This window comes from Marmota flaviventris, chromosome 18 (assembly GCF_047511675.1).
Source record: "Marmota flaviventris isolate mMarFla1 chromosome 18, mMarFla1.hap1, whole genome shotgun sequence".
In the NCBI taxonomy this organism is placed as follows: Eukaryota; Metazoa; Chordata; class Mammalia; order Rodentia; family Sciuridae; genus Marmota; species Marmota flaviventris.
In genome coordinates this window covers 37,501,355-37,525,341 of record NC_092515.1, presented here as the reverse complement: position 1 = coordinate 37,525,341, position 23,987 = coordinate 37,501,355, and the positions used below count along the sequence as shown (strand labels likewise).

At 47.3% G+C, this 23,987-nt stretch overlaps 1 protein-coding gene across 5 annotated transcripts in view; it reads right to left on the bottom strand.

The window, feature by feature from the left end:
• The window catches only part of Adgrg5 (adhesion G protein-coupled receptor G5), a 33,468-nt gene extending 9,481 nt beyond the window's left edge, over positions 1–23,987 (bottom strand). For 2 of the 5 annotated variants that reach the window (XM_027939215.2, XM_071604857.1), the window contains exons 1-10: positions 23,768–23,987; positions 23,560–23,689; positions 6,276–6,376; positions 5,979–6,054; positions 4,998–5,154; positions 4,338–4,454; positions 3,410–3,526; positions 2,053–2,205; positions 1,236–1,357; positions 792–1,060 (exon numbers count right to left, since the gene is read on the bottom strand). In XM_027939215.2, the coding sequence (XP_027795016.2) occupies positions 792–1,060; positions 1,236–1,357; positions 2,053–2,205; positions 3,410–3,526; positions 4,338–4,454; positions 4,998–5,154; positions 5,979–6,054; positions 6,276–6,376; positions 23,560–23,689; positions 23,768–23,972 (1,447 nt within the window). In that variant the 5' untranslated portion in view covers positions 23,973–23,987. The remainder of the gene's footprint in view (positions 1–791; positions 1,061–1,235; positions 1,358–2,052; positions 2,206–3,409; positions 3,527–4,337; positions 4,455–4,997; positions 5,155–5,978; positions 6,055–6,275; positions 6,377–23,559; positions 23,690–23,767) is intronic. The other 3 variants (XM_027939219.2, XM_071604859.1, XM_027939218.2) reach the window with 3 other exon arrangements.

The window sequence follows — 23,987 nt, the reverse complement described above, 5'->3', positions numbered from 1 at the left end:
CTGGAGGGGAGTTGGTGGGGCTGACAGTGGTGGTGATGGTGGTGTTGGAGGTGGAGGTGGTAGAGCTAATGGTGATGGTGATGGTGATGGTGATGGTGGAGGTAGAGGTGGTGATGGTGGTGATGGTGGTGTTGGAGGTGGAGGTGGTAGAGCTGATGGTGATGGTGATGGTGGAGATGGTGGTGGAGGTGATAATGGTGATGGAGGTGGAGCTGGAGGTGGTGATGTGGTGGTGGTTATGGTGGGCTGGAGGGGGGTTGGTGGGGCTGATAGTGGTGGTGGAGGTGATGGTGATGGTGTTGGAGGTGGAAGTGGAGGTGGTGATTGTGGAGCTGGAGGTGATGTGGTGGTGGTAGTAATGATGGTTGAAGTGGAGTTGATGGGGGTGATGGTGGTGGTGATGGTGGTGATGGTGGTGTTGGAAGTGATGATGGTGATGGTGATGGAAATAGAGGTGGTGATGGTGATGGTAATGGTCGATTGGAGAGGGTTTGGAGCTGATGGTCGTGGTGATGGTGTGTTGGAGGTGAAGCTGGAGGTGGTGATGTGGTGGTAGTAGTAATGGTGGGTTGAAGGTGGAGGTGATAGTGCTGATGGAGATGATACTGGTGGAGCTGGAGGAGGTGATGTGGAGGTAGTAATGGTGGTTAGAGGAGTTGGTGGGGCTGACGGTGGAGGTGGAGGTGCAGATGGTGATGAGATAGCGGTGTACTGTGTGTGTTGACAGAGACACTGGGGTGGCAGAGCGGCCACTTGGGCCCGCTGACCCCTAAGTGGGCAGGCCAGCTCACCCCAGCCCAGGGCGCCCAGCTTGAGCGCGTATCTGCGGATGTAGACGTTGTAGACGCGCCCGAGGAGAAGGTAGAGGTTGAAGCCCTCGATGGCCGTCCAGGTTTGGCAGCTGAGCAGCCCGAAGTGGAGCGTGGCCGCCAGGGCCGAGCACGCGGGCCCAGGCACCGGGGCCACGGCCGCCGTGGCGCTCAGAAGGAAGGCCACGTTCAGGAGCAGCACGGAGCCCTGCAGGTTCATGTGGATGTGCGTGACGGCGTCACTCGGCTTCCTGGGGTGGGAGCACGGGCGGGATGTCACCAGGCAGCGCCACCCGCTGGGCGGCACAGTGATGCCACTGCGTGCGCTGTGACCCCTGCCTCCTGGCCCCGCCCTAGGAGACCGGGTGGGGACCAGGAGGAAGCCGAGCAGACGGGGACGGACTGGGCGCGGAGGCAGGGGCATACCTGGCATAGAGGTGCAGCACGATGGTGAGCAGCGAGGCCACCACGGAGATGCTGCAGCCCACGAGGGACAGGTACTCAAGGGGGGCCTGCAGCTCCTCGGGGAGCGGGGCCGGCGAGAGTTGCTGCGGGAGGGAGGGGGCTGGAGCCGGAGAGTGGACTTGCCCTTCCCGGACCTTGACGGAGGGTCCCTTCCCCGCAAGCCCAGCCACCCTGGCAGATGTAGTGACTTTCCCCCAGAAACTCCCATCCCCCCCCCATGCAAATACCCCTCCCCCATTCTCTGTGCCCCTGTGGGAAGGGGCCCCACTTCTCCCACCCCATGTGTGGACGGGCTACCAGGCCTGGCCTATCCGAGCCTTCCTCCTCCTGCCCGTAGCAACTGGCTCAAGGGATGAGCACATGATACACATCAAGCCACAGGATTCAGTCCCAAGACTAGTTGGCAGAATTGGGTAAGAAAGGCTTTTATTCCACTGGCCTGAAAGCTCCCAGGGCATGAGCCAGGAATTGCTGGCAGCCCTATTATCCAGTGGGGAGACCCTGTTGGAGGGCCAAGCCAGCACGGATCAAACACAGTTGAAGAGAGAGAATCCTGTCTCAGTGCTATTCAGTTCCTGGACCAAGCCATGCCTGAAGCCTCCATAGCCCAACCTTTTCAGGAACATGAGCCCCTAAGTTTCTTTGTGTGTGTGTGTGGTTTAAGCCCACTTGAGTTGGATTTTCTTTCCCTTATACCAGCTTTTGCCTTGCCCCTCTGCCAGGGGCATGGAGCCCTGTGTGGCTCTGACTCCCTCGCCCAGCCTGGATGCACACGTACCATGAGAACAGCAAAGTAGGTGAGGTGGTTGCAGTGGCAGAGCACCTGGGAGGGGGAGGGCTGCTCTGTGCGGCAGCCCTCGGGGCTCCAGGCCCCCCAGTGGTGCTTGCTGGCTCCCTTCTTCCAGAAGACACAGGTCAACGTGTAGCCTTCCTGAGGGGAGATGCTGGGTCAGTCCCGGGGGAGCAGCGAGGGGCCAGACTTCAGGGTCTGAGCGTCCCGGGGGCAAAGCAGGCTCCGCTGCCTCCCTCCAACACGTACGGGGCACGGGCCGACCTTGGGCATGGGGCAGTCCCAGATGCCGACCACACACCCACCAGGGACTCTCAGAGGGACCTGGGCAAGACGCTAGGCTTCTCTGAGCCTCAGTCTGCTTGTCTGCAAAATAGGGTCGTTCATGCCCAGGTTACGAGGCTGGTGCAAAATGAAAGTCTGCGGGGCCTCCTGAGGCCCAGCTCTGGCCTCTGGCATGGCCAGCGGTCCCCGATCTCCCACTGGTGAGGGCCACAGATGACCCAGACCCAGGCCCAGAGGGGGAGAGACTCATTCCAGCCACACTGGGCAGTGCCTTGGAGACCGCAGAGGAAGGGCCAGAGGCGGGGCACCGAGGCCTCCAGCCCGATTTCCACGACACTGGAGGTAGGGCGTTTGCTCCAGGGGGAGGGAACTGCCCTGAGCAGGGAAGGAAGGTCCAGGGCACTTCTGGTGAAGCCGCAGGGACATGGAGCCAGAGGACAGGGCTCCGAGCTTTTCAGCAAGGACAGGGACAGGGAAACAGGGCACTGGGCTGTGTCCACCTGGCAGCCCTTCCCCCTATTCCACTACGAGGGTTTTCACTCCTCCACCCCACGTGACCCAGGTGGGGCCAATCCACACGTTCCATCCCCCTGGGCACAGAGACTGGTTCAGGGATGGACACATGACCCAGCTGAACCTTTAGGACCCTGGATCCTGATTGGCACTGGTAAGGTAGACCCTCTGGAAAGAGGGAAAGGAAGCCCGCCTGATTAGCACCCGTCTTGCCAAGGCAGGAAACAATTGCTGAGAGATGGAGAGAGACTGACCCATAAGAGTACTGTGTCAGTCCTTGGATCCAGCCATGTCTGAAGGTGGATCACCCCTGGACATGTCGTGAGCCAAGAATTCCCTTTTGTGCTTAAGCGGGCTTGAGGTGGTCTTCTATCATTAGCAACAGAAAGAATCCTGAAGAATGCAATGAGTGAAAGTTTCTCATCTCCTTAGTAGGAATTTTCAGAATGTGACGGCTCCTCAGGTTTGAGTTTGGTCAAACCAGTGTTCAACAGGAGACCCACAGAGGGGCAGGGGTGGGGTGGAAAGGGGGGTACTCCAACAGTACCAAGCTCTGGTTGTGCCAGAAGCTGATGTTGACTGGCTCGGTGAGGTTGTCCACGTGGCTGTGGTCCAGCTGGGCCCCCAGGACATAGTTGTTGAGCAGGGATGAGTTGCTTTCATCCTGGAAGGACAGCGGACAGACCAAGGGCTGAGGGCCCAGGGGAGACCAGAGCCCTCTTTCCCAGCCCCTCCTCCCACCACCTGGGGCTATCCTCTCACCCACCACCAGGGGGCGCGCTGCCCATTTGTTTAACGCATTCCACCCTCCAGCCCTCACCTCACACCTATCCTCAATTTCAAAGACAAGGTTGAGTGGCACCTTCTCTAGATTCCCCTGGCACTGTCCCTTGGGAAAACTTTGCCTCCACCTTCATTCATCCGTCATTTTGTGGTTGTCATCAACCTCTCGCTAACATTGAATCACTAAGATCTTTTTTTTTTTTTTTGCGGGGTGGGTGGGGGGTACGCGGGATTGAACTCAGGGGCACTTGACCACTGAGCCACATCGCAGCCCTATTTTGTATTTAGAGACAGGGTCTCACTGAGTTGCTAAACACCTCGCTTTGGCTGAGGCTGGTTTTCACTCGCGATCCTCCTGCCTCAGCCTCCTTGGCCGCTGGGATTACAGGTGTGCACCACTGCACCCAACAAATCCCCAAAGTCCAGGTGTGGAGACAGGGTTCTCGAGGGCAGGGACCTTGTGCCTCGGTGTCTGTCTCTCACACAGGCGCACACCTACGAGCCTGCTTAGGTTTAATTTGCAGATTGTGAGGGCACCTCCCTACAGCTTGTTGGGAAACTGAGGCCCAGTAAGGGCCAGTGGCAGGCCAAGGTTGCACTGTGGGCTGGTCCCCACTCAGAGGCCAGGAGTGGCCTGCAGTGTCCCCAGAAAGGGGCTGGCACCTGCCCTCCTCCACCCACCACCTGCTGACCTGGAAAAAGTAGGTCGTGAAGAAGTAGACGCAGATGAGCCGCAGCTCCCGGGGCCGGGCAGCGCAGGCCTCTCGGGTCAGCTCTGCGGGAAACTGCATGGCGTGCGGGACCCGGGCCTGCGGAGGGCCACAGGCAGGCTGAGCCCGGTGTCCAGGGCCTGCGGGCGGGCCTGGCCCCAGTGCCTTTGCTGTCCCCACTCCCCACCAAACCTTCCGGGCCTCACCCTCTGCAGTTCCTTTCCGGGGCCTCCATTGGCAAAGCTCGGACTGCCCCTCCCCCGGCCCCAGGGCCCAGCGTCCATCATGGCTCCAGCCTCGAGCTCGGGTTCTGGACCCCACCCAACTGAGGTCCCTGAGCATGGAGCCAGGTCAGCACCGTACCAACCAGGCATCCAGCCAGGATCACACAGGTACTAGCGGAGCCAGGTTCCCTGGCCTCTCCCAACGCTGCCACCCGAGGGACACACCTCCATCTGACTTGGGCAAAGGGGGACGAAGACACCGTCCTTCAGGGGCCATGGGCGCCTCCCCTCCTGCTGTGCCCACGCTCCCAGTTTACAGAGGAGGCAGCTTCAGCCACTCGGGGCGGAGCCTGGGGACAGTGCGGACCTTCAACTCCCACAGGACTTCGGGCCACCCCTTCTCCCAGCCACCTCTGACCTGCGAGACCTGCTCCAGAGTGTGGCTGCTCAGTGCGAGGCCAGCAAAGTCGCAGCCCAGCTTGAAGATCAGAGACTGGATGGTGCGCGTCTCCAGGGTCAGGTTGTCGCCGTAGAAGCTGGCATTCAGCAGCCTCTGCTCCAGGCCCTCCACCTGCCTGAGGGCCCGACACGCGGCCAGGGGGCAAAAGAGAGCTGTGGGTGGCCTGCGAGTGCAGGGTCTCCCGTGCCCCAGCCTGTCACTCCCACTCCAGACCATTGCAGTGTCCCTGTCACACCCTGACCTTGGCTTTCCACCCATCTCCTTCTCCTACTTGACTCCTCTTCAGGTCCCAGTTTGTTGTCACCACCTCCAGGAAGCCTTCCCTGACTGCTCCCCCTAATGAGAGATGTATCTCTGTGCTTCCTAGTGGCAGCTCTTAGCCCTTGTCAGTCACCAGCATTGACCTCTCACCCAGAGCTGCTTGGTCACTGAGTCACAGACCATGGAGGCTCCAGCCACAGTCCTAGAGTCCCTGCCTAGGAAAAGGCAGAGACCCACTTGGTTTTATGACATCTATGGTTAAGGGCCCCTGTCCTAGACAAAACACTCCAGGAGGGCAGGGACATGTCTCTTTTCCATCTCCAGAACCTAGCGTCAGGCACACAGTGGTTTCTCGATAAACACAACCTGACAAATGCAGTTAAGAGTCTACCCTGGGCTGGTACCGAGGTGCAGGCCTATAATTCCAGCAACTCAGGAGGCTGAGGCAGGAGGATTGCAAATTTAAGGCTAGTCACAGCAACTTGGCAAGGCCCTGTCTCGATGTTGCTCGGTGATACAGGACTTGCCTAACTTGTGCAAGGCCCCGGATTCAACACTCAGCACCACAAGAAAAGAAAGAAGGAGAGAGTCCGCACTGGACCAGGCCTGGGCACTAATTCGAGGTACAGTTGGGGCAGGAGCACAGTTGACCGAGAGGTTCAGCTGGACACCACTCACCGAGCAGGAGAAGTCAGCTTCCGGCCCTTGGCCTGCTCCATGTTCCGCATCCAGTTCAGGAGTTCTTGCTCTGTCTCTATGGGGGGCAAGACCGTCCTCCCCCTCAGCCTGCACCCTCAGCTGCCCCCTGGCCCACGGCCTCTGGACCTCACATCCCCAGCCAGAGACTCACCCAAGCTGCTGCCCCCAAGAGGACTAGTGGCCCCCTTTCCATCTGCCTGGGTTCGAGCCCTCGGCCTTCCACAGCACAGCCCTGGGCCTTGATGGGGTCTGACCCGGCCAGCGGAGCCTTCTTACCTGAGATCCTGCCCTGAGAAATCAGAAAGCACAGGCAGACGAAAAGGGTCCTGCAGCCATCCATGCCCTGTGGCCAGGTCTCTCCAAAAGTAGCTCCTGCCCTGGAAAACGTGCACATACCACCATCAATGTGGTAAAAGAGCCACCTCTGACTTCTTCCAGGAGCCTGGCATGTCCCGGGGTTGGGACCTGCAGCATCTTCTTAGCTCCTCACTACGCCTGCATTTCAGATGAGGAGGCTGAGGCTGGGAGGGCAGGGTCTCGCTTTGCTTGAAGGTGCCTGAAGCAGGGTCTCTGTGACTCCAGAATGTTTGATCACTGGGTAACAGCTGCCATCCACAGCTCCGCCTAAGACACCCCTCCCATAAAGTGGACTCTCTGGGAACTCCATAGAGCCCCCCACCTCATCCAGGGGGAACTGGGAACAAGCAACATCTAAGTCAGTCCCTCCCTGACATTAACTTGCCCTGGGTCAGGATCTTCTAACAGGAACCAAGAAACTGCTTAAACTGACTGTTCCAAGGAGAGTATCCTAAGGCTACCAGCATTTCGGTGTTCCTCAATGAAATGGCCAAGATCTAACTGATGGGAAAGCTCTCCCGGTCCCCCAAGCCCAGACAAGCAATGGAGTTTTTAGTGCTGCACTCTTAAATGTAAATCGTCCCAACAAGGATTACTGGATATTTCAACACAGGCGCCCTTTCTCAGAAAGTTGTTGGAGGATGCACCCCAACCAAATGAGGAAGCGAACCACAAAAGAATACACGATATACAGGAATCCCCACCGCAGGACCCGTGAAGCTGCTCCCCAGAAACTGTGCCAAGAGGCTGATGGTTAAGAACAGGATGGGCGGGGTGGCTGGGGTTGTGGCTCTGCGGTAGAGAGCCCGCCTAGCACATGCGAGGCCCTGGGTTCGACTGGGGCACACCCTGTCCCGAGGGGCAGGGAAAAAGAAGGCTCCAGAAGGGATTCCTCCAAGAACTAAGATTTATATAGTCGTCATAGCAACACTGAACAGGAAGGTTGTTTCTCCTTGTGTAAAAGGCATATTAAAATGATTTCCACTTCCACTTTGGATATAGAGAGCCACAACAGAATGTCACTCCACCGTGACGGTGGAAAAAAGCCGAACAATTTACTGATCCATTGTTGAGCCCTTCGAGGGCTGAGGTCCAGGGCAACCCACCGAGCTGGTTTCTGAGAGTATTTGGAACACAGGTTCAAGGTGGTGCCCAGGTGCCATGGAGAGGAACTCTTTCCCCTTTCTACACTCTGCGGAGAAAGCATAGTTGCCCAAGAGGAGACCAGAAGAAAACAATCCATATCTGGAAGAATTTTTTTTTCCAGAACTGGGGATTGAACCCAGGGATGCTCTATGTCCCCGCTAAAATTGCTGAGGCTGGCTTTGAACTCGCAACCCTCCTGCCTCAGCCTCCCGAGCTGCTGGGTCTTATATTTTTTTAATTAGAGACAAGAGTCTGGCTAAGTAGCCCAGGCTGGCCTCGACCTTGCTATCCTCCTGTCTCAATCTTAATGAATTCTTCATGGCTAGAGTGGCAGCTTAGCATCCGGAGAGATCCAGATTTCAAAGGAGTTCAGGGCTGGGGCTACAGCTCAGTGGCAGAGCACTTGCCTAGCACGTAGGAGGCACTGGGTTCGATCCTTAGCACCACATAAAAATAAAATAAAGGCATGCTGTCCATCTACAACTACCAAAAAAAAAAAAAACTTAGTTATACATTTATTAAATACATACATAAATAAATAAAAGGGGTCCAGACCTCCAGACAGTCCCTCCCTCAGTCCTCCCCAGGGAGCTGATGAGACTGATTGGAAGGGGCGGGGCCTGAGAGAGGCCCCATGGTGACAAGGGCACGCAGGACCTGCCAAGGACCCAGGGAGGCGGCAGCAGTGCCGCCTGAGCTCTGGGTCTGCGGAGTTCAAGGTGGTGCCGGTGCCTTGGGGACCTGGCTCTCCTGGGAGACTCCCACACCGGGTCCCTCTCGGGCAAGAACAGAAACTGCCCCGCCCCCACCCTGCATGGATGGTAAGAGCCTCTGGACACTGGCCGGAGCAGGACAGCCACCGGCGCCGGCATCCTGACTGTCAGGCAGGGGCGGGAGCAGGCCCCCAGCGGCTCAGGACCTCCCACCCATCAGGCCCAGGTGGCTCCCTGGGGTGGGGGACAGGAAGTCTGCCTGCACTCCCGCACCTGCACTGAGTTTGGAGAAAAACAGGAACACTGGCCAGTCCCCCTCCTGGGCTCTCGTCTGAATGTCTAAGACCGAAACTAGAGCAGGAGAACAAGAAGCCGCCGCCCCCACCACAGAACTTGCACCAGGGGACCAGCAACCGCAGACTAAGCTGGGGAAGGAGCTAGAACCCGGACGGAGAGCCCGTCGGTGTCACATTGTGCAAAGCTGAGCACCAAACAGGGACACCGAGAAAATCCCCGGGGACTCAAGCCCCGGTGCTCAGCACAAAGTAACAGCCGTGGTGCGCAGACGGTAACTATGGCAACGAAAAACCTGAATCAACCACAGACTCGATCAACTCAATGCCCTCTACTAAAGCCACAGATACAAAATATGCCCATTTCTAGGAATAAATATGGTTTGACTCATCCACTACTGTCCTCTTATGCTCAGTGCCTGGAGGTCAGTCAGGGACTCCGTGGCACATAATAAAACCAAGTAAAAGAAGAGGCCTGGGCTAGCCAGGTGCAGGGCACCCAGCTGTAATCCCAGCTACTGGAGAGGCTGAGACAGGACCATCGCCCAAGGCCAGCCTGGGCAACTGGGAGAGACCCTGTCTCAAATAAATAAGGGCAGTGGTGGGATATCCCTGCATTCAGTCCCTAACTCCACTTAAAAAATAAATAAATAAAAAGGGACCCAGGACTGGGGAGGTAACTCAGTGGTAGAGTGGTTGCTGGCTTAGGCCCTAGTTTCAATCTGCAGCATGAAAAGAAGAAAGAAAGAAAGGAATGAAGGAGGGAAAAGGGGGAGTGAGGGAAGGAAGAAAAAGAAAAGAAAAGAAAGAAAGGAAGGAAGGAAGGAAGAAAAGGAAGCCATTATTGAGACATAAAAGATGTAGTGAGAAAAATGAATTCCAAGAACATACGGGAAATTGTAGGAGGCAATAGAAACTACTAAGGATGGCCAAGTAAAAGTGATGGAAATGAAAACTCCATATCAGCGATGAAGAAATCTTTCAATGGATTTATCAGCAAACCAGACCCAGCCAAGTAAAGCTCAGTAAACCTGAAGATAGAGCAATATAGATTACCCTGGTTGAAACACTGTGTTATTCAGCCTTCCAATACTGTAACAAAATACCTGAGATAAAAACTTATGAAGAGAAAAAGGTTACCTTTGACTCACAGTTTTAGAAGTTAAAAAATCAGAATTAGAAGACATGATGCATTGACTCCATTACTTTGGGCCTGTGGCAAAGCAGCACATCATGGTAGGTGGACGTGACAAGCAAAACTGCTTACATCACGAGTAAGAGATCGAAAGAAAAAAGAAAGGAGGAAAGGATCAAATCCCATAGTCTCCCCTGAGTAGACCCCATCTCTCAAATTTCCATCACCTCCCAGAGCACCACCCTGGATAGAAAGCCCTTAACACAGGGGCTTTGCAGGGGACTTTCAACATGTAAACTGTAACAGACATGAAGAGCAAGAGTGAAAATTAAATATTGACAAAAGTCAATATCCCAATATGTACGTCATTGGAGTCTTGGGAGTAGAGAGGGCAGAGAAGATACAGAAATAGAAACAGAAAAACAACAGAAATAAAAGAGTGACATTGAAGAGATAATGGCTAAAACTTTTCCTAAATTATTAAAAGAACAAACCATAGATCCAAGGAGCTCTGCCAAACCCGGAAGGATGCATCTAAATAAAACACACCCCGTCCCATCATAGACGTGTGGCCGCAAAAGCAAAAAGAAAGAAAATCTTGAAGGGCATCCGGAGAACAAGAACCAGGTGGACCAGGATAAACAGTAAGGACGAGGAAAGACTTCTGATCAAAAACTATACGAGCCAGAAGAAAATGCAGCATATCTTTCGAGAAAAACCCACCATCTTAAAATTTATGCACAGTGAACATATCTTTTAAAAAATGAAAGCCAAATAAGAACTTTTTCAGATGAGCCAGGACTTAGAGAATTCATGGCCAACAAACTTGAACTGAGAGAAATTCCAAAGGAAGTTCCTAGGGTAGAAGGCAAATTATACCCGATGGAAATCTGGACCTATACAAGGAGATGAAAAGTGTTGGATTTGGTAAAAATGTGTTAAATACAAAATAAAATTAAAAACCCCTTAATTTTTATATCGGTAATAGTGCAGGCATATTGTGGAGATCGTAATAATGTGGAAGAAAAATGGCAAAAGCGTGAACATGGACTATTCTGTTGTCAGATGCTTATGTTGTATGTTAAGTGTTGCAAGGTTATTTGAAGGTCAGTCGTGGAAGGTTAAATATGTATATGGTAAACCCAAGAGTAACCATTAGAAAAAGAAAACAGTAAGATAAGATGATAAGACAATCATAGAAATAAAATCATTTAATTTTTCTACATTCTTCTATGTATATGCCTATCTTTTGCCCCGCACAAAAGTCAACTCAAAGTGCATCGAAGACCTAAGAAATAGACCAGAAACTTAGCAACTTCTAGAAGAAAACACAGGCTCCACTCTCAAACATATTGGTGCAGACAGTGACTTCCTTAACAAGATCTCTAAAGCTCAGGACACAATGCCAAGAGTTAACAAATTGGAAGGCATCAAATTAAAAAGCTTCTACACAGCAAAGGAAATTGGAGAATGAAGAGAGAGCCCACAGGATGGAAGAAGATCTTTGCCATCTGCTCCTCTGACAGAGGATTAATGTCCAGAACACACAAAGCACTCAGAAAAACTTAACACCAAAAACAACTAACCCAGTCAATCAATGGGCAAAAAGAACTAAATGGGCATTTAAATACTCACTCTAAAATAAGACAGGGCAAGAAGAAAATGGAACAAAGAATAGGCAGGACAGGAGAAAATAAATAGCAAGATGGTAGGTTAAAACCCAGTTATAGAGACAATTACACTAAATATAAATGGACCAAGGCAGGTGCAGTGGCACACACCTATAATCCCAGTGACTCAGGAGGCTAAGGCTGGAGGATCACCACAAGCTCAAGGCCAACCTCAGCAATTTAAGACCATGTCTCAAAAAGTAAAAAGGACTGGGGACATAGCTCCACCACCCCTGGGTTCAATTCCCAATTCAAAAAGTTACACACACACACATATAAATATATAAATATTAAATTTAAAAATAAATGGACCAAATGCTCTGGTTAAAAGGCAGATTATCAGCCTAGATTTTGAAAGCCAAACCCAAGGTTTACTATTTATGAGAAAGACATATTAAATATAAAGATACCAATAAATTCAATGTAAAATGGTGGAACCAGATACAGCAATAATAATTAAAATTGAATAGTTAGATTAACATCCAAAAAAGTAATAGAAATATTATTGGGGATAAAGATTCTACAGGACTAGAGCCAGGAGCTGTGGCACATGCCTGTAATCCCAGTTACTCAGGTGTCTGTGGAAGGAGAATCACAAATTTGAGGCCAGCCTCAGCAACTCAGTGAGACTCACTCTCAAAATTTTTGAAAAAACAGAAGGGGTGTGGGCTGGGGGCATAACCCACCCAGTACCCAAAACTAAAAACTAAAGATTATATAAGGCTAAAGGGATAAAAAAATCATCCAAAAAAATCTTAAATATGTATGCACCTGATAACAGAGCTTCAAAATTGATACCACTGAAAGCGGAAACACACAAATCAGCAACTATAATTGCAGGGCGTAATATTTCTTTTTCTGTACCTGATAGAACAAGTAGATATAAAATCAAAACTAGAAGACATAAGCAACACTGTCAATCAACTTAATCTTATTGGTGTTTATAGAACAGTCTACCCAACAACCTCAAAGTACACATTCTTCTCAGGTATTCATACAACATTCACAAAGACAGACTGTACACTTGGCTATAAAATAAATCTATATTTAACAGGACTAAAATCATACAAAGTAAGTTCTATGGCCACAAGGAAATTAAAATAGAAATTAATAACATAATACAAGGAAATTAATAACAAGCTATTAAGTAACCCTGGGTTAAAACAAAATCACAAGGGAAACTATAGCTAAAGCAATGCTTAAAAGAAAATGTAGATTTTGATGGACTTATTTGAGAAATATTTACCAAGCATAGATGCATTAAGTATGTTGTTGGAATCACCTTATAACCCAAAAGTGTCTGTGCAAAGCCTGTGGTAACTAGATCTAGGTTTACTGCAAACATAGAAACTTAAAATATCAGTTATAACGAGATTCTGGAGACAGCTCTGTGGCTGAGGAAGTCATTAGTGGTCTAATGATCAATAGTTGTCATTCTTCTTCCTTTGTCCTTTCTTGAATGGCATTACTTTGTAGTCCCTAACTGAGCTGATTACTGCTCTTCCCCCTTTTTGTGAGATGCTGCTATTAATGTAAGTGCTTCTGTGATTATTTAAAAAAAATTTTAAACCACTTGAAAACCAAAGTTGTTATTTTATTACCTAAATTTGAACCTGAGGTTTTGAGATCCTGTTATGAGAGTGAACCTTTATAGAAAGTAAACTTGGTTACTGTAGAATTTCATACAAAATTAAAAGCATGAAGTTTAAAAAAAAGAAAAGAAAACGCAGAGCCTTAAACGTTTATGTTAGAAATGATGGAAGATTTCAAGTCACTGATCTAAGCTTCTACCTTGGTAAAGTATAAAATTTAAGCACCAAGTAAGCAGAAGGAAAGAAAATTATATAGAACATAAGTCAGTGAAATAGAAAATTAAAAAGAAATGAAGACAAATCAATGAACCTCAATGTTGGTTATTGGAAAAAATAAATGAAACTGACAAATTTCTAGCCAAAAAAAAGGTGGAGGGAGAATGACCAATATCAACTATAAAAGAGGGTCTACCACTGCAGAACTACAGACAATAAAAAGTTAAGGGAGGGGCTGGGGATGTGGCTCAGGGGTGGAGCACTTGCCCAGCAAGCAGGATGCCTTGGGTTCCATCTCCAGCACTGAAAAGGGTCAGGAAATAATATTAACAATGTAAGGCTTAACAAATTATATTCATTGGGCTAGGATTGTGGCTTAGCGGTAGAGCCCTCGCCTACCACATGTGAGTCCCTGAGTTCAATCCTCAGCACCACATAAAAATAAATAAAATAAAGATATTGTGTCCAACCACAACTAAAAAATAAATATTTAAAAAACAAATTATATTCATCATACAAAACAAAAAAAAAATTCTTGAAGGAGACACAAATTACCAAAGCTTACTCAAAAAGAAGTAGAAAATATGAATAGTCCTTTATTTATTAAATGAATTAAAATTCATAACCTAAAAACCTTCCCATAAAGAAAACGTTAAGGGGCTGGGGATGTGGCTCAAGCGGTAGCGTGCTCGCCTGGCATGCGTGCGGCCCGGGTTCGATCCTCAGCACCACATACAAACAAAGATGTTGTGTCCACCGAAAACTGAAAAATAAATATTAAAAAATTCTCAAAAAAAAAAGATTAAAAAAAAAAAAGAAAATGTTAAGCCCAAAAGACTTCACCAGAACATTCTTCCAAACATTTAGGAAATGATAATACCTCCTCTAAAGAAACTCTTATAAAGAAAGAGATAATAACAATCTTAAGCCAAGTCCTTCAGAAAAGAAATAACGTTGGAAGTTTTCCAAACTTTCAAGAGGCCCATATTTTCACAGCCATAGGCATTTCAGGAAAAGAAAATTAAAAAGAAGTGAAGAGCAATGTCCCTCAGGAATATAGATCCAATCCCAATCAAAATTTCTGCAGGATATTTTGTAGAAACTGATGATTCTAAAATTTACACTTGAGGACTGGGGTTGTGGTTCAGTGATAGAGCACTTGCCTAGCACATGGGAGGCCCTGGGCTTGATCCTGAGCACCACATAAAAATAAATAAATATATAAAGCTATTGTGTCCAACTACAACTAAAAAATGAACATTTTTTAAAAATTTACACTTGAAAGGAAAAAACTGTCACTAGGTGCAGTGGTGCACACCTGTAATCCCAGCAACTCAGGAGGATGAGGCAGGAGGATCACAAGTTGGAGACCAGCCTGGGCAACTTAGCAAGAGCCTGTCTCAAAAATAAAACTAAAAGGGCTGGAGGTGTAGTTCAGTAGTAGAGTGCCCCTGGGTCCAATCCTCATTACTAAAAAAAAAAAATAAAATAAAATAAAGGAAAAAAAGGGACTTAGAATAGTGAAAATATTTTGAAAAAAAAAAAAAAAACCACAGGACTCACACTGGCAAAGTCACTGGCAATGTCACACTTACCATAAAGCTATAGTAATCAAGACAACATGTTATTGGCATAAGGACAGACATTCAGATGAGTGAAACAGAAGAGTCCAAAAATATATCTGTGTATTGATTTATTTAAAAATTTGTATTATTATTATTTTTTGATCAATTGAATTCTGACAAACATGCAAAGGTAATTCAATGGAGAGATATAATCTTCAATAAGTGGTTCTGGAACATTTGGCTCTCCAATGCCAAAATAAAAAAGAACTTGGATCCACAACTTGCAACATACAAAATTGAACTCAAAATGGACCATAGATTGAAATACAAAATGAAAACTATAAACCTTGTAGGAAAAAAAAAGAGAGAGAAATTCTTTCTGACCTTGGATTAGGAAAAGATTTCTTAGAAACAACACCTAAAACACACTCCGTAAGAGAAAAAAAAATAGTAATTTGGATGTCATCAGTTCTGTTCTTTGAAGATTACTACATACAGAGAATGAGAAGACCAGCCAAGTCTGGGAGAAAATATTTCCAAACATAATAGCTGACTAAAAAACAAAAACATCAACAACTTGTATGTAGACAATATAAAGAACTCTTACAACTAATAAGAAAAAAAATCCAATTAAAATGGGGAAAGAGCTGAATAGTCACTACACTAAAAAAGATGGCAAATACACACATGAAAATATGCTTAATATTAATAGCTATTAGGGAAATGCAAATAAAAACCACAATGAGATATTGCTACACACCTTCTAGAATGAATAAAATTAAAACAACTGGGAAAGTCTAGTGTTGTGGAGGATATAGAAGATCTGGAATGCTCCCCATTTCTGAAAGGAATGCAAAATGGGACAACCATTTTGAAAACAGCTTGGCAGTTTCCAATAAAGCTGAAGATACACATACCTTAAAACCAACAATTCTACTTCTAGGTATTTACCCAAGAAAAATGAAAAAATCTTTTACTTGAAGACTTCCACAGGCATAACGGCTTTATTCATAATAACCAAAATCTGGAAACAATACAATTTCCATCAACTGGTGAAAGCCAATTGTGGTATATCTATACAGTGGAATATTATTCAGCAAGGAACAGTTATGAATGGCTGAAATCGTCAATGCTTTGGTGACTCTCCAAATCACAAGGCTAAGTGAATGAAGCCAGACACAAAGATTCTATGATTCCACTTACAAGACCATTTAGAAAAGTAAAAGCATTAGGATCAGAGACCAGATCAGTAGTTGTCAAGGGGGCAAGGAAAAGATATTAACTACAAAATGGCACAAGGCAACTTTTCAAGACAATAGAAATGTCCTATATCTTGATTGTAATATATGTTTATACACGCCTGCGTACATTTATCAAAGCTCATTAGACTACTCTCCAATAAGGCAAATTTGAAACCAGCTACAGTGGCACATGTGGGTAATCCCAGCACCTTAGAAGGCTGAGGCAGAGGGATTGCAAGTTTCAGGTCAGCCCAGCAACTTAGCCAGACCCTGATTCAAAATAAAAATAAAAGAAGGCTGGGAATGTGGCTCAGTGGTAGAGCACATCTGGGTCAACTCTCCAGTACCCCCGAAAAAAGAAGGAGAGCATCTTATTGTATATGATGTATACCTCTATAACCTGATATTAGAAAATCAAACCAAAAACACACTGAGAGGTCAGAGAAGACAAAATGGAGAAGGGAGGAGAGGGCAGGAGAGCTAACCTTCCTTCTCTCTTGAGGAAGAAAATTCCCAGGGCTTCTAGGAGGGAGAGCCCCCAAATTCAAAACGCCTGCTGATGGCAGTGGCCCAGGGAGGTAGTTAAGGACAGGAGCGTTCATTTTCTACCACTGGACTCGCAAAGGTCAGCACCCAGAGAGAGGCTGTAGGGACAGGCCCATCCTCCAATCCCCACCTGAGACTCGAGAGTCCCATCATAGAGGGGACTGTTTGGTGACATATAGGAAAGTCATATTCTGAATAACCTTTGACTCAGGAAATTCATTTTTATGACTGTACCCTATGGAAATAATCGTGTGAGCCAGGAATAAATACCCACAAAAATGTTTAGGCTGGACAATCAGAGCATGGATTTGGGAGGGAGGGATTGGAAGTAAAGTATTCTAAGGCTCTGACTTGTTCAAAGATGGATGGATTAGGGCTGGAGATCTAGATCAGTTGGTAGAGTGCTTGCCTCACATGCACAAGAACCTGGGTTCAATCCCACAGCACCACCACCCCCAAAAGGGATGGATGCATTAGCTGGGCAGGTGGCTGGGGAGCCTGAGGCAGGAGGATCACAAGTTCAAAGCCAGCCTCAGCAAAAGTGAGGTGCTAGGCAACTCAGGGAGACCCTGTCTCCAAATAAAGTACAAAATAGGGCTGGGGATGTGGCTCAGTGCTGGAGTGTCCCTGAGTTCAATCCCTGGTACCCACTCCTCAAAAAAAGATGAATGGATTTAATATATTAAATAACATTAGACTTTAGTATGCTAAATATTTTCGGTGAAGTTTCAAGGGCAACACTAAAGTAATAAAAACAGATAGTATATATGGACTGGGGTTGGGGCTCAGTGGTAGAGCGCTTGCCTCACACATGTGAGGCACTGGGTTCAATCCTCGGCACCATATAAAAATAAATAAATAAATATATACATATATATTTAAATAGTATAACTTTTATGCAAAAAGAGGAAGTAGAATATACTGTGAAACTTTAGTAAGAAAATTAGAGGTTTGCTAACTTTGATATAATGAATAGACAAGAAAGATTTGCAATTAACGTTATGCTGGTGTGTAACTGGGGCTTCTAGAATTTAGTTTTACATTGTTTCAACAGCATTAGTATAGTTCCATTTCCCCCGTTTATTTTTCCCTCTTTTCTAATAATAAAAACACCGTCTGCCCCTGGTGCTGAAATGTAGTAGAGAAGTAGAAGAAAGCAAAAACCAAACCAAATCAAACAAAAAGCAATTTACATAAAGTATTTGGAAGGACAAGGGAAGATGGGAAAAACCGAGTCCACATACATCAACCATTACAATAAATGCAATCGGGCTAAACTCACAGGCTAAATGCTAGATGGCAGATTGGATAAACCAGTGATCGGTTTGTGAGGAAGTGGTGACAAATACTGCATCATTTTTTTTTTTTTTTTCAGGAAAAACAGCTGTGGATGGAAGAATCAAATAGGTTTAAGAGAAAAATTTTTAGAATTATTCAGATTTAAATGTCAGGCGCTTCCACAGGGACGTGATGGGTAAGGACTGGAGGAAAGAAAGGCTTTGTACTTGAACTTTGCTCCAAAGAATAGGTGTGACCTTCCAAAAAAAGTGGTATCTTGGAGTATAAAGGCTAGAATTTGAGAAGGCCTGTGGATGGCGGCAAGCCCAGCCACATGTTAGCCAGCGGCGCAGGGCCCTCCGCGACCGCTCTGCAACGCACGGGGACTACATGAGCCTGGCCAGCAACCTGCACGCCAGCACCAGCACCTGTTCCCGGGAGACTGCACCTTGACCCTCAAAGACCCACTTTGACTTTGACCTTGACCTTGACCCGCGAATCTGGCACTTCCACTCCTGAGACTCTGGAAAGGTTGGCGGCTCTTAGGCAGTTGGTGTTCCTTCTAACAAAGGGAGAAAAGGTAGAGGAACATGCCGTGTTTGACCCGATTGGAAATGTCCACCATGCCCACCACTCGTTGGGAAGATTTACTATTGTTTGTCGAAGGCCTTCACATAGAATATGAAAAAGCTGCTCTCAACTTGCTCCCCAACCTTTCAAAAGTTTTACTACATCTGGAAATTCTAAATGCAAAGAGGTTGCCCTCGGATGGTTGAGTTAGAAAATAACATCTTGTAAATGCCCATTTGTTTTAAAAAATCAGAAGTGTCTTTGGGACGAGACTTTGAAATGGATTTGTTAGACCGCCTCTAGGAATCTTGTCCAGTGGGTTAGAGGACGTGGAGAAGACTTTGATGGTGAGAAGAAGGAGCTCTTGTGCCAGATAGGTTTTGTGTAAAAGACATTCTCCTACAACGATCACCATTGTTTTGTGAGTACATTGTATTCCTCATTAATATATATGTAGTTGAAAATGCTAAGTACTTTCCTGAAAATAGCTGTAGTTCAATGGTTGAGCACTTGCCTAACATGCATGAGGCACTGGGTTCCATCCTCAGCACCACATAAAAACAAACTAATGTATCCACCTAAAACTAAAGAAACATAAATAAATAAATATTTTTTTAAAAAATAGCTAGACATTATAGATGTTCTAAAGTGCCTGGGATATGTAAAAAGTAGAAGTGGAAAATATAACACATTTTGTAAATTTTTAAAAAACGATACCTAGAATACTACTGTTTACAACAAGAAAGACTTGAAAACAATGTATCTTCCATCAAGGGAGGAACAGTTCAGTAAGTCAGAGCTCCGCTGCTCTGGAACAGTTTGTCAGTTTCCTATAAAACCTAACGTGTGCCTACCACGTAACCTAGCAATGTATTCTTAGGCTTTTATCCCAGAGAGCTAAAAACCCATGCTCACAAGAAAACCAGTATATGAACATTCATAGCAGCTTAATTCATAACAGCCCCAAACTGGAAACGACCCCCAATGCCCTTCAATGGATGGAAAGTGGTATATCCACGTCATGAAATACAACTCAACAATATAAAAAATAATAAATTTTCCAGGCACGGTGGCACAGGCCGGTAATCCCAGCATCTCAGGAGGCTGAGACTAAAGGATCACGAATTCAAAGCCAGTCTCAGCAAAAGCAAAGGCCCTAAGCAACTCAGTGAGACCCTGTCTCTAAATAAAACACAAAATAGGGCTGGGGATGTGGCTCAGTGGTCGAGTGCCTCTGAGTTCAATCCCTGTACCAAAATACTCATAATAATAAATTTGAAAAAAAAAAAAAACAAACAAACAATTATTGGTACATACAACTTGGATGGATCTCAAGGGAATTCTCCAGAGCAAAAAAAAAAAAAAAGGAAGAAAAAACCAATCTCAAGATGGAGCGCACTATATGATTTGACTTGCATAGCATGCTTGAAATGAAAATTATAGAGATGGAGAAAGGATTAGTGGTTGCCCTGGGTGAGGTCGGGCATGTCTATGAAGGGGTATCACAAGGATCCTTGTGGTGACAGAACAGTTTTGTGTCTTCGTTGTGGTGGCTGCTATGGGAATTTACACATGTGATAAAATTGCATGGAATTAAATAGGCACCCACATCACACACATGCATAAATGAGTGCCTATAAAACTAGCAGACTCTGAACAAAGTCTGCAAATTGTACCAAAGTTACTTTCCTGGTTTTGATGTTGTATTGGCTTTTTTTCTGTTGCTCAGGATAATTCCCCTGGAGATCCATCCAAGTTGTGCATATCAATAGCTTTTTTCAAATGTATTTTTTAAAAATATATTGCTGAGCTGTATCTCGTGTGGATGTACCATAGTTTGTTTTAACCATGCATCCATTCAAGGGACGCTGGGTTTGTTCCCAATTTGGGGCTATTCCAAATAAATTTGCTATGAGTCTTTGCTTATAACCTTCACAACAGGAAAAAAAAAAACAGTTTAATACTTAGGATTCTTTTCAATCCTCCAAATGACTATTTGTTAACATAGAAAAAATAATAGTAACATATTGCTTCTAAAAATCAAAAAGCATGTTGCAAAACAATGTAATCCCATCCTGGCCCAAAAATCCTATTTCTTTTTAAAAATATTTTTATTAGCTATTGAGGGATCTTTACTTATTTATTTGCTTATATATGATGCTGAGATTCGAACCCAGTGCCTCACACGTGCCAGGCAAGTGCTCTACCACTGAGCCACAACCCCAGCCCCCCAAAATCCTATTTCTTACATGTGCAAAAGCAGGATAAACATCCAAGAACAGGCAGGAGTCGCTTCTGAGAGAGGAGATCATAATCTCCCCTTTGTTTTCCTTGTCGACAGTTCCTCATGTTCTCCCCCAAAATTGTAATTATACATTTCTCAAATTGCATTTACTCCGAATAGTTTAGAAATTCACGTCTTTCGAATATTTTATATTTGATAAACAAATACAAAAATCTGAAATGCAAAGCAGTCCTCCACCCTGAAGACGCCCCCTCTCAATTTCCAGCTACCCACAGGTACCACTGCTTTTAGAATTCCGTGTCTCTTCCAGAGTTTCTCCATACAGATATAAGCAAACAGAATTTCCCCCACTTTATACAAAAAGTAGCCCACCCTATGTATTGTCCTGCATTTGGTTTTTTGTGTGTGGGGGGAGGGCAGGTACCAGGGATTGAACTCAGGGGCACTCAATCCCTAAGCCACATCCCCAGCCCTATTTTGTATTTTATTTAGAGACAGGATCTCACTGAGTTGCTTAGCGCCTCTCTCTTGCTGAGGCTGGCTTTGAACTTGCGATCCTCCTGCCTCGGGGATTACAGACCCTACTGTAGCCAGCCAGTTTCACTTTTCTTTCTTTCTTTTTTTTTAGTACTGGGGATTGAACCCAGGGGCGCTGCACCCCTGAGCCACATCCCCAGCCCCACACTTTGCTTTCTAAGCTTGAAAATACATCTGGGAGAGATTTGCATAACAGTGTCTAGAGAGACTCCACTTTTTCAACCACATACTGTAACATTGTAGAAATAAGCTAGAATTGATTTAATAGTCCCTATTTGTAGCCATTTGTGCCAGTTCTAGCCTTTACTCTTATAAACAATCCAGCTGGGCTGAAGCGGTTCCCACAGAGCAAGTTCCCCATTTGTTCATTTGATTATTGGGTTATATGTTTCCTTTTAATTTCTAGAAACTCTTTTGTAATAGGAAAATCAGCTCCTTGTCTATTACAAGCTCAGTACTTTCTCTTTGGGTTTCTGGACTTTGAGTCCTAGCTAGAAACCCCCTCCCTATTTCAATGTTATAAAGGAATTCTCCTGCATTTCTTCTGGTAATTTTATAGTTTCATTTTCACATTGGAATCTTCAGCCTGTCTCATTGGTCTTAGGAGATAATTCAAGAAATAGATTTGATTTTACTTTTTCCCCAAATGGTCACCCATTTTTCTTAATACTATTTATTCATATGTGTTCATTTTAAAAGAGAAATGGAGTCTTTGGAGTCAGAGTGCTGGGTTCTCACTTATTTGGCTCTTTGGCTTTGTTTGGCTGTGTGATTACTTGCCCTCCCAGAACCTCAGAGAAAAGACGAAAAGACATGGGTTGGGGAAACAACTGAATGAACAAATGGGAAATATTTCAGGTATGAAAGCAGAGGCCTCAGTAGAAGAGGACCTAATAGTATAGAAGACCCCTGGCCGACCCCTGGCCAACCCCTGGAAAACTGAGGACCAGCAGGCAAGTGGATCTGACCTCCAGAGTCTGGATCCTCTAAGGCCAGGTACCAAGGCCCTTCCATGCTGCTCCTAGGCAGGCACGGAGGAGGAGCCTAACCCCACAGCACAACTGGAGAAATCAAGGCCAAAGCAGAAGTGACCCCTTCCCCCAAGCACCCCAAATAGAAGCCGTGGCTTCTGCCCCCTTTCCTAGGGGCAAACCACCATCTTCACTTCTGCATGTGACCTCCAGGTGCCCTTCCTATCCCTTCAGAGGGGCGCCATGCACATCACCCACACCCTGGGCCATCCAGGTTCCTCCCCTGAAATTTACTGCTTGGAGCCCTTGGAGAAGTAGAAATCCCTCTCCCTGACTTCCAAGACGGTTCCAACAGGCTGCCAGGAAGCTGAACCCCAGGAGAGAGGCATTGGCCTGGGGTTCTGCAGCAGGCCAGTGGCCAAGCTGGGACTCCACTCAGGTCTCCCAATTCCAAGTCCCCGCTCTACCCCCTGCATGCTGCAGCCTCCCCAAGATGGCTGGGCAACTGAGTTGCTGTCTGGACAAATACAAAGCTATTCAGGCCAACAGAAAAATGAGACGCATGTGACACAGGACAGAGCCTTCCCAAGACGTGAACTTGATAACCAGCTCCTGTACTCAGTGCCCAGCCGAGGGAAGCTGGGCAGAGGAATCTTGGCTCCCTGGGCTTCAGATTTTTTCATCTGTAAAATGACACCATCAAGGAGACTTATTTCCCAGAGAGAGAGAGAGAGAGAGAGAGAGAGAGAGAGACTGACTCAACCAACTATTTCTATGATCCGCACTCCTGGGAACCAGGCTCTAACCCAGGTCCAGGCTTGGGAAGCCCTGCCTTCCTCCCCAGACCTGGTCCTGGTCCCCAAGCCCAGCCTCTCCCCACAGGACCAGGGCCTGCAGAACCAGTCAAGCTCCTGCCCAGGGCCCCACCTGCCTCCGCCAAACAGCCACCTCTGCAAAACACCACCTGGAGTCCCCGTTTAGGCCTCCTGACCCAGAAGAGAAGCAAAACTGTGGTCTCTGTAAAACTGCCCTGTGAGATGCTCTTATCAGCCCCTTTCATAGATGAGTAAAGGAAGGCCACAAGCAGAACCCAGCAGGGGGTCTGTGACCCAGCCATCCCCAGGGCCGTGTCCCCGAGACACGATGTCCCCAGACTCCAATCCAGGGTGCCTGGAGAGGAATCTTTTCAATCCTGGAGTGCCAGTCCCATGCTGGGGACCAGACAGACAGTTCCTCATCCCCATCACTTCAGGTAACCAGGCTAACCCGTTTCACAGATGAGGAAACCGAGGTCCAGTGAAGCTAAGTCCGGTAACTTCCCCAAGCCCACGAGAGGCCACGAGGACTTGGACCCAGTGTTTAATCTCTCATTTCAAATGGCTTCTTCTAAAAACAGGTCTCTACTTTCCCCCAGACTTGGAGTTGTCTCCCAAAAAGGGAAAGAGGATGGGTCCCGGCTGCTCCTAGGAGGTCCCCAAGTCCCACCTTGGCAAAGGCACATCCAGCAGCGGGTAAGGACAGGGCGCCGCTGGTGAGGGAGGAGAGTCCCCGAGAGCACGAACCTGGAAGCTGCTGCCTGGCCTCTTGGCCCTGCCTCGCTGCCGTCCTGCTGCTTCTGCAGAAGAAGGGGAAGTCGGGAGGCTGCTGCGGCCTCTCTGCGCACCCCACGCCCCTCGCCTCTCCCTTCTCCCACCTCTCCACGCCCCACACCGCACAGCGCTCCCCTCACTTCTTCTTTCCCCGTAACAGCCTCTGCTTCCTCCCGGCCCATGGCCTCGCCAAGCCCTCCCCGGGCCCCCGCAGCACTTCCGGGGCAGCTGCCCCTCTGCAGGCATGCATGAGGTCTGGGTCACCTGGCTGTGCAGAGCACCTCTGCTCTGCGCCCTTGGGGGAGCCATACTACTTCCCTGGGC